Genomic DNA, 10,928 nt, shown 5'->3' with positions numbered 1-10,928 from the left:
TTCTTCCACCCTCAATTCACAACTGAGAAATGTAAAACATACAAAATATTTTCCAGTGCTTGGAGATTGATTGACATGGGGCGGGAGGAGATTTATGTAATTAATTTGAAAACCTACAGAATGCCAGTATGCATTACACTTGTGCATACAAAATGTTGCAATCCTTGCACTTGAATTTACTGTGGAGTAAGTAGTAACTATTTGAGCTCAGTAGTCATACTGGCTGCAACTCTTAAGCACTCTTCTGGCGCAAGCCTCACAGAAACTTTGCTTAGCTTAAAAGATTGTGTGCTAAATGTATAAATATTTATTCTGCACTTTTCCAAAGCATTCTCATAGACACTATCTTGCTGTAACTGCTTTTAGTTTTTTCTAAAATTCACATCAGACTGACATTAGTGGATAAGGATCCTGCAAACCTAGACTCTAAGGGTTGTGCTGGTCTTAAAGTGTAAAAGGAATTTACCCAGTAAAATATCAAAATATAGAAATAAGCCACGCAGAGACACATCTTACTTTCTTATGAGGATATTACAAGGAAACTTGTATTAGCCATCAAAATACAATTTATTCTGTCTTCCTTGTAAAAACAGCAGCTGCCAGATCTGAAAATGGATACAAGACTAAAAATGAACTGTGAAATTTGGCTTAGTTATTAGAACAAAGCTAGGAATTCTATGTCAAATGAAAACAGGGCAATATAAGCATGCTCTTTCCCACAAGCCAGAAACGATATAGTTTTCTTTATTGAAAGTGATCTTTTCTACTAACTCCATATCAAACACGTTCGCCACTGCTGTAGATGGGGTAGGGTTTGATGTTGCCCAGGACTTCATCTTCCCAGTTGGGGAGGCAGCAGAAAAAGAAGGCACAGCCTATCGCAATCACAGTGCTTGCCCAACCAAAGCCATAAGCCCAGCTGAACATGTTGCTTCCTGTCAATGGAATGTCCTCCACAAACATCACTGGATAGATGACCAGGCCTAAAATTTGGAAAGCAGCTGAATGGGAAAAAAGCGAAGAAAAACAAATTAGGAGTGAAATTAATAACCTTTTGTCCTGAGAAACTTATTTGGAGCTAACTGTATTCTTGTTAAATGTTTAATCAGTTACTACAATTACAGACTGGTTGCAGCACCCTCACGCTGGGCGTTCCAGAATCATTAACTATGTGTTATTTCTGAGCAGATGAAATAAAGAATGTTCAACTCAGTACTTGCCTTGCAAACTGGACACACTTAGCTTATCAACACCACAGACTCAAAGTGGTTTTAAGTCATTCCCCCTTCCAAGAGAAGCTGGGAATTTTTTTGGGTTCTGTAACAGAGCATTCTTAGCACCTCAATACTACAGTTCCCAGGATTCTTTCTAGGATACTAGGAACTGGTATGGGTTTGCAGTGTCAATAAGTTTCCACAGTAGTGCCTGAAGTTCCTAGCAGTCGTGGAAATTCTTCACATAACTGGGAATTTATCCACACACAAAAACCCTGTATGTTGCAGTATAAAAAGGAAGAAGGAATGATGGGGGTGTACACAATCAGGAAAATGTGTCAGCTGCCTCCACTTGAGGGTGCTGCATCTCAAGCAATGTCATGTAATGTACAGTACATGCATTTCCTGCTTTAAGAACACAATGCATTCCCTGAAAATTGTTTGTTAGGCGAGCATTCATATAATGTGTCCATGATTTCCATTCGCATAGCGAGTCAACAATGTGCATTGATTACTATGGGGAAATTTCTAATACACTCCTGACCCTAGGAATCTTGCACATAGCAAGGTTTGGGTACTAATTCCTGGTGTTCAGATAAGTGAATTTCGCATAGCGAGCGTTCCTAAAGCAGGACCTGTGTTTAAGGACACTAGCAGTGGCTTCAGCCTGGCATGCAAGTCATCCTGTGAACACGCATGTCTTGAGTCACCTCAACACTAATACCTGAAACACATATAAGACGTATCTGTCACTGAAAATCAAGATAATTTAGTTCCTAGAAACAACAACATTTGACTGCTAAAGTACATAATAGTCTAGTTTGGCTGTAACAGTAAGCAATGGTTTATTAACGCATGCATGAGCCTGGGGTTTATCTATTCACGCTCCTGCTTGCTCCTCCAGGCCAAAGATCAGAAACTTTTACTTTCAGTTTCAAGTCACAGTGAAACATTTGCATCCAAGCCATTTAGTTAAAGCAGCCACTATGTTTTTCAGGCAGATGCCTTTTCTGTAACTAGTCCTAGGCAGCGTGTGAATCTGCAGTGAAAACAAGTTACAAAAATTATCTCTGCTGCCACTTCTGCAATTGCAGAAATCACAGAAACTGTAGCATTATGTACCTGTGTAGCAGTTGTTCACAGTCTTTATTGGCGGTTGGTCAAGATGGATTTGGTGCAGGGGAAAGTAGTCCCTATTTCCCCCAACATGGAAAATGGCTCTCATACAGAGGAGCTCTATAGGTCAGAATCTGAGACTAACAGAGGTTGGAAGTCAAAATTAACATAAATGTTGGTGGGAGTTCGGTGCCTTAAAACGTGTGTGTGTTTGTGTGTGTGTGTGTGTGTGTGTGTGTGTGTGTGTGTGTGTGTGTGTTGTTACAAATCTCAGATATGCATCCCTAAATATTACAACCTTGATTACTTCTGGACTAACACAAGCATAGTCACTACTGATTAGTTTTTGAAATGAAAACAAAGTTTTCTCTAGGATCAAGAAGATTCTGGAAAATAAATCTAAGGAAAGTCACATTGTATTCAGTGTAAGCCCATTGTTTAAAAACAGTTTCTCTTAGCTGCAGTCTTACCAACGACGAAGAGCAAACCTCCAATGCCTCGAACAAAGTTGAACCGTAGAATATCAATGGAAAAGGCTATGACTGCTAGGCAGAAACAGATGCAGAGGATGACAAAGCCAACAAGGTATGTAGCAGCAGAAGCTCTTCCCCAACCTATGATTTAAAATAAAGAAGGGGAGAAAAAGAGAGGATATTATACACACACACACACATATGAATTTAGAGCTTAGTGATGCAAGCAGAGCACATATTTCACATTTTGCAAAATTTGAATGCAGCTCCAAGGTAACACAACTGTGAATAGAACGCACATGATTTTTTTAGAGAAGGAGGAGACGAATCCTGCTGCATTTATATACAAGCAGCAACCATTTTGTGGGGGGGGGGTTCTATTCTTGACCCCCATGTGCATCGGCAGCGAATGCAAAAGCCTGCCCCACCCCATTTTCAGGCCACTTCTGGGTCAGCAGCAATGAGCGTGTGCGTGACCACACGTCAATCAGACACCTGTAAAATGGTTGCTGCCTGTCTACACTGATATATAGCCCAGAATCCTGTTTCTTCACAGTGACAAACCTATGGAAAAGCCACAAGCAGGACATAATGGCAACAGCCCTCTTGCACCATCGCCCTCCTGCAGCAACTGGTATTCAGATTCGCTTTGATCACACTGCCTCTGATCAAAGAGATAGCATGCAGTCATCATTACTCATAGCCTTATCCTCCATCAGCATCATATCATTATTGTACATTATGTTGCTTCTCTGGGCCCTGCTCAACTATCTAGGTGCATCCAGTGTTGCATATACCCTAAGACAGCCAGATATTAAGAAAAAGGGTGGCTTAGCTGTGCTTTAAGCTGGTAATATGAACACAGCCTAAGAGTGTGAGACAATGGATTTACATGACACTGGAGGCCAGTGGTAATTACATATTCTATCATTTTATCAAAAGGTATTAAGAGAAGGAATATATGGATTCAGTAATAACGTGGTAGCCAAAAAACCTTAACTGCACTGAAAGTCCCAGATTTGAAGCTGTTCAGTTTTAATGAGACAGAAAATGCACAAGTCAAGAAATGAGACTAGATCCGGCAGCTTGCTTAAATTAGAGCTGCAAGCTTTAACACAGGCCTTCATGTGCACTGAAGAGTACAATTCTGTGCCCATGTATTTAGAAGCAAGTTCCACAGATAAAGTTAAGTGCTGCACCAACATACCAAATATTCCTTCCAATGTAACTTGAAAGTTTCCTGCTCGTAGATTGTGTCCTTTTGTTGCTTTATTGATGACTAGTCTGTTAATTGGTCCTTGTCAGTTTTCATTCAGCCAGGGGCTTTAATTACCAACCTGAAGCACTAAGTTTGCTCTTAACATTTTTATATATTGGGAAACAGCTGACAGGTTCTAGGAGCCACAGGTGAGGTTGGGGGGCCAAAGATGGACAAACTACCCCAGAAAAAGCACCCCCGCCAGAGGTACTCCTCCCCTAACACCACATGCACCCTATCTAAATGTAGAGGGCACAGAAAAGGCTGTATAATGCCCAGCTTACACATAATGCTACACCACAGTTTAGCATTATGTCTGAACCCTAAAGTGTGGTTAATCTGACATGCATTTAATAAGGACAAGCCAACTTCATAAACAACGGTTTGAAGTTGGTTGGTTTCCACTAACCATAGTTAAAATTAACTGCAGTTTGTCCAGGTTTGGATATCAGAACAAGCTGCAGTTAGCCAAAACTGGAAGTGGAAGCTTCCAAAACCCTCACAAAGGTGCGCCAGAGGAAGAAAAGGTAGTATTCAAGCCCAGTACTCACTCCTATTATGCTAAACCATGTGTATTATTACATATGGATTATTATTGTTATCTATATACTGCTTACTGCCAAAATAGGCTTCTAAGGATGGCATAGGAGAGCACATCTTAGCTTGTGTTGCGCATTTCTGTCTACACAACATCTTTAAAGGCATACCACTTAATTGCATTTGTCCCAAATTGTCTCTAAGGATGATATAACCCTTAACCATTGTTAAATCTAGAAGGGAAAGATAGAAACTAAAAAGAGCTGGAGAGAGGAAGTGACTGATCCCACAGCTTGCCTCCAGTTTTCAGTTCTTTAACCAGCTTGAGCAGTACTTCAATAATCCTGCGTTCTTCCTGCTGTGTCTCAGAATTAAATCAGACGCAAGGGTTAGTAACAGGCAATTATTTAATAAATAAAAGAAGGACAAAGGTAGGTTCGGCTATGTAGGTCTATGATGAATCCACTGATTAGAACAGTTTATAGCTATAAAGATGCTTCACACACAATAATTCAGGAAACTCTTAATTATAAAGCTTCTTTGTACCTCAAATGATTATGAATGCTGTGTCTTGTAAGTTTGTGGTCCTGGGGAGATTGGAAAAGCTAATATGAAAACACCCAAGCAGTTGGGCTTGTTAAACTTTGATCCTGATCATAATTGTTCCAGTGATGGCGCAACAGTAATAATAGACATAATTATTATCATTCCAGCGAGCAAGCCACTCCTAAAATCTCTATGTCTATTCAGGGCTCAGTCATTTATTTTTATATGATCACATGCCTTTGCCTCTGTACATTTTCCCTACCCTTCTTCGGCTTGAATAACCCTCTTCAGGCAGCATCATGCTTCACTGGAAACTCAACACGTCAGGTAGGAGTGGGGCTGTGCTGAACTGCCCCATGCCACATCATGTCACCTACAAACTCCCCTGCCTGTGCCTCACATACACTCGTGGTCACATGGGTGGCATGGAAGCCTCCGAGTATTCAGCTGCACATGAGAAAGCCGTCTCCCAGCAGAGATGTCCACAGAAATGACTACCTGGCACAGGGCCTTCTCAGCCCTGCTCCTCTTCATGTGCTGAGTTTACATAAGAGTATAATGCCTGAATAGGCGAGTGCTAACCAGGGTTAACATTATGGTTCTACTCCTTCCTAATCATGGTTTGCTAACCAAACTAGTTAAGAGGGGATACAGTGGTACCTTGGGTTACAGACGCTTCAGGTTACAGACTCCGCTAACCCAGAAACAGTGCCTCGGGTTAAGAACTTTGTTTCAGGATGAGAACAGAAATCGTATGGCAGTGGCATGGTGGCAGCTGGAGGCCCCATTAGCTAAAGTGGTACCTCAGGTTAAGAACAGTTTCAGGTTAAAAATGGACCTCCAGAACGAATTAAGTTCTTAACCCAAGGTACCACTGTACTCTTAAGTATTAACTGTGATTAATATTGTTGACATAATGCTTAACCACAGTTTAGAGTTGCCCTGCCCAGCTGCAAGGGAAACAATAGCTATGTATTTTTTTTTCTATTGATGGGAGTTAATTTTGAGGGGGAAATACAGCCATACAGGAGAAGAAACTTGCCCGGTTTCTTCCCCATTTCTGTACTCCACGCAAGAAGCTTCCTTGGGCTGTGCTTTCATTACAAAAAAGAAAACCTGGGGAAAGAGATTCATTATTCCAAAGTTAAGTCTAATTTGGTTCTCAGACAAATCTGAATTAAGACGCTGGCAATTTAGAAATCATTACAAGCAGAGGTTCCCTCCCATCCCTTCATATGGAGGGTGTGGCTCTTTTCCATACCCTCTGCAACACTCAAAGCCAGCAAGTACAAGCTTGATCATGAAGCTGCAGCCAAGGACGGTTTGTATCAACAAGTATTCTTTCTTGAAGTTAAGCTTCTTTATGCTTGGGAAGGGTGGGGAAGAAGCACTAGCAGAGAAGGAGTTCAACCAGAAATCTCTCACACCACCATCATTCTGTGCAACTGCTTCACACGGCGTCCGTTGCCATATTTTAACAAAGAAAACATAATGCCAAGCAGCAGGTTTTTGTGGCGTTCTTACAAACTAACTTGTTTATTCTGACAAGTCAATCTTAGTGAGTAGAGAGATTTGACTCCCATCCAGTTCCAACGAATTTGAAGCACACCACCCTTATTTGGAAAGCAGTATTTCTAAAAATCTACACATGTTCTCAGTCGGTACATAATAGATAAGCTGAGGGAAATGACCTGAGAATACGTAGCAGTCTCTCTCAAAATCCAATCTACCTGGCTGGCACAACAGCCTAACTTCTTCATTTCATAGCAGCTACCTGTCATGTTTTAAGCATCTCACTATGCATGGTGGGAACTGCTCCCCACCCAATAGTTTTCCCTACCTAGAAACTGGAAGATATTTCCAGTCTACTCTAGGTTACAGTAGACTGGAAATATCTTCCAGTTCTCACCATTTACTTCCGCCCTCCTGACCTGTTGAAAGGTGCCAACGCAACATAATATTTCCTATGAAAAATTATCAGCTTCCAAACCACATGGGTGACCCTTGCTAGCAAGTTGTGTTTTGGGCGCTATCTACTTTAAAGAGTAAAAACTGGATCACATGCAATTCCGCTTTCAATACTGTTTGTGCCTGTAAAGGTTACACTGCTTCATTTCCAGTCAGTGCATATACTGTAACTTCTTGGTGAAATCTGGCAACTTTTTATATCACAAATCTTCTGGTTTATTTTTGTTCCACTTTTGTTACACTATAGCCCCTCTGGATAGCAATAATGTGGTAGTTTGTGGGGACACATCACAGAAAAAACTATAGTAGAACAAATCTACCAGTAATGTACAGTGGTACCTCAGGTTAAGTACTTAATTCGTTCCGGAGGTCCGTACTTAACCTGAAACTGTTCTTAACCTGAAGCACTACTTTAGCTAATGGGGCCTCCTCCTGCTGCTGCACCGCCGGAGCACGGTTTCTGTTCTCATCCTGAAGCAAAGTTCTTAACCTGAAGCACTATTTCTGGGTTAGAGGAGTGTGTAACCTGAAGCGTATGTAACCTGAGGTACCACTGTACTACTATCAGGCCAAGAACATGTTGCAGAACACACCCACAATAAAACACCAGTCTGGAGGGCCCAGGGTAAATTGGGATGGCAGGGGAAATGGGAAAATCTAGTCTGGTTGTAGCATAACAGCAGCTGGACATCTTCACACATGCCTCTAATAATGTATATGAAAGACTCTAAAAATGTATTTCTTTAGAAAAGAAGCAAGTTAAGATGATACTTATCCAGCATCATCAAAAATTTTATTTTTATTTTTAAAAAACTTCTTTAATAGTCAAACTGTAAGCTCCCTATAAAAGGTTCCAACCCAGAACAGTTTTTTAAGCATGATTGAAAAAGTGCCTCAAGATACGTTTAGGTACAGCTTGCAACTTAAAATAAACGAGGCTCTCATACAAATAAGCTGCTGCAATTAAATCTGCAGTAGTCTGAGCAGATGGGTTATGGCACGCTGTAAAGACAAAGTGCAGCTGTGACCATTTTTAACTTAGCAACAAAACAGCACAATAGGAGTGGTCTTATCTATGCTTCTCTAGCACTGATATGGTTGCTTGTCTATAACCGTCAACTGTGTACAGAGAGCCAACAAGTATATAGTTTGCACATCCCTAAGGAGAGTTCTGACCTTCATCTGAACATGTTTAGGGTGGGGCCAGGCTTGCCACTCCCCATGAGTGTCAGTAAGGAGGCAGTTGCTGTGAAAGATGATCCCAGAGTTAATTTTTAAAAAACCAAGTCTCTAGTCCTTCTACAACCCAAGATAAGATGAAAAACATGAAGGCGGGATTATGGCCATTATTATTATTACCACCCTGCCAATCTGGCTGGGTTTCCCCAGCCACTCTAGGCGGCTTACATAATATATAAAACATAATAAAGCATCAAGCATTAAAAACTTCCTGATACAGGGCTGCCTTCAGATGTCTTCTAAACGTTGTATAGTTCTTTAACTCCTTGACGTCTGAAGTGAGGGCAGCCTTTCAGTGTTTTTAAGCAATGAATGAAGTCACGAAAAGGAGTTCTGTTTCCTGATGTTCATTGTTAAAGCTTTTTTTTGTCTTGCCTGGTGAATATGTGCCCCTTAGACAACAATTCAGAAATCCAGGGATTCGGTATAGCTGTGACTTGGCAGTAGTGTTCTTACACAAAAACAAATTGTGAAGACAATTCATGATCTTTCTAACTCAGCTTTATATTTAAGAGATTTCTAAAATGGACTTTCCACCCCATACCCCACTACTGAATTTGTAAAGCATTTTAAAATGTCCCCTAAAAGCAATTTAAAATGTATCTGCCAATGCAGGAAAAAGTCCATCATTATTATACCCATATTGCAGGGAGCAATTGTATGGCTCGGAGTATGGGTCACGCCAGCCTTGTAAAACACCCCAGCGTTGTTATATCCTTTTTGCTGCTGGCATGGGGAGTTCAGTTTTACCTAGTTTCTTGGCATGCTTCCCCCTCTCACACCCTCCAAGAGAAGTGCAGCAGTAACACAACCAAGGGACCATTTCTTGTTTTCACTCCATTATAAGGATTGACACCTTCCCCCTGCGCTTCTCCCACAGCAGCCATTTTCAATGGGCGGAAGGTAAAATCGTGTAAGGATCCTGTTTTTAAGGGCCACACTAAGTAGCAATAAGGTTTTTCTGTTCCTAAAATCCAAGTGCTCACCATTATATTATTTCCTGGGAATCATACAACACCCCCTCCCAATAATGTATTACAAAGACTCCAAAATCTGGATTTATTTTTAGTTCTTTTTGTTCAATGAGAGCTGAACTTCTTGCATGACTTCTTCTATGCCACCAATTTGAAGAATCAGAAACAGCTCTGCAGAGTCTGGCATTCTAAGAAGAAAGTCAATCACACATATACTTGGATTGTGGCCTATGTATACGGCTGACATTTACTGCATTATATCCAAAGGAATAACTGTTACCTACTATTTGTGCCTATTCTGCTGACAGAATGCACTTGTCTTTATTGAAGGCTAAATTCTGCATTTTTCCAAGACTAATTAGCATGTTCACAGCCAACATATAAAAATTATGAACATTTTTACATGCTTTGAAAGAGTAATATACTACTTCGTGAGAAAGTGTTGATTTTAGAGCAGAAGTAAACCTGTATATGGAAAGTCATGTTCCAAAATTATTCTAACTGGTTGAGCCACCAAGCAACTCAGAAGCTGCCATGCAAGGATCCCTGTCACACAACGGACATCTTGTGCACTTCAAACAAGCAAGCAACAATGCCGCTGGTCAAGTCTTCTCAAAATTAAACAAAATAGCATTTGATAGGGTGAAGGGTGTGGCCTTATCCAAGGCCCTTTGAAATGAAGAGAATGATTGTACAAGTCACTGGCGTAATTGAATAATGTGCTCTCCTTTTGTTGAAGTCTAGTTCTCATTACACATCAAAACAGTTAACTGAGCAATCTGAGAGCATGCAAGGCGTTGCTTTTTTAATTCTTATCCCTGCCTCTCCCGCAGGTCCTAGCAGAGCTTTTCTTAGTCTTTCCTCTCCCTGTTGCCTAATTCAATGCCAGCCCAGTCCTATTCCGCCTGTCCCAGGCACACCAAGTCCCAAACTTTCTTCTACCGGATCAGATAGTTTTAGTTTTAGTTAACAGCCACAAATATGCCAACGCTTCTCAACTCCAGGCCCAGATACGAAGAGCATTTCCTTAACAGCAGGCAACGTTAGCAAAGGTGACCTTTGTACAATGCATCCTGGGCCTCTTACCGGTGCATTTTCAGACACCAGTTTAGCCACTTACCGTAGGCCAGAACTGATGATTTAGATTCCGCCCCCTCCCCAGTTATTTTAATGCCTGGTTGTGCATGGATGGGTCCAGTCACTGTGAGGCCCATAACCAGCCCACGCTCCCGATTTCGGATACTCACTATAATCCATCAGGGATCTGCACTCCCAGTTCAAATCATTTTCGTTCGCTTTCATGCAGTCCGACCAGAGAGAGGCTTTGCGCACGTAAGGCTGTTCGGCGGACTCGAGCCACCCCCTGCCAGACAAGGCGATGATGCCCAGGATGATAGCTAAGCCCAAGATAAGGGGCAGGAGCCACCGGCACCTCCAGCAGGCCAAGCCGCAGCGAACCATGTTGGGCAGAAGAGGGGGGAAAGCGGAGAGGAGGAGAAGTTCCCTTGGACTGGGCCGGTGCGCGCGCGCGAGGCCGCTTTTAGGAGCTGGGCGCCTTTTAATCTCCGCGCAGGGAGGAGAGAGCCGCGCCTAGATTCCAGGC

At 41.8% G+C, this 10,928-nt stretch overlaps 1 protein-coding gene across 1 annotated transcript; it reads right to left on the bottom strand.

The window, feature by feature from the left end:
* Positions 1-512: 512 nt before the first annotated feature.
* PERP (p53 apoptosis effector related to PMP22) lies at positions 513-10,928 on the bottom strand. The gene is made up of 3 exons (XM_028723539.2): positions 10,573-10,928; positions 2,801-2,944; positions 513-1,001 (listed from the first exon to the last, which is right to left on the bottom strand). Exons 1-3 carry the CDS (start codon positions 10,784-10,786, stop codon positions 778-780), a joined length of 582 nt encoding a protein of 193 aa, XP_028579372.2. The 5' UTR covers positions 10,787-10,928; the 3' UTR covers positions 513-777.

Source organism: Podarcis muralis, chromosome 3 (assembly GCF_964188315.1).
Source record: "Podarcis muralis chromosome 3, rPodMur119.hap1.1, whole genome shotgun sequence".
NCBI classification, from domain to species: domain Eukaryota; kingdom Metazoa; phylum Chordata; class Lepidosauria; order Squamata; family Lacertidae; genus Podarcis; species Podarcis muralis.
This window is presented reverse-complemented; position numbering and strand designations above follow the sequence as displayed.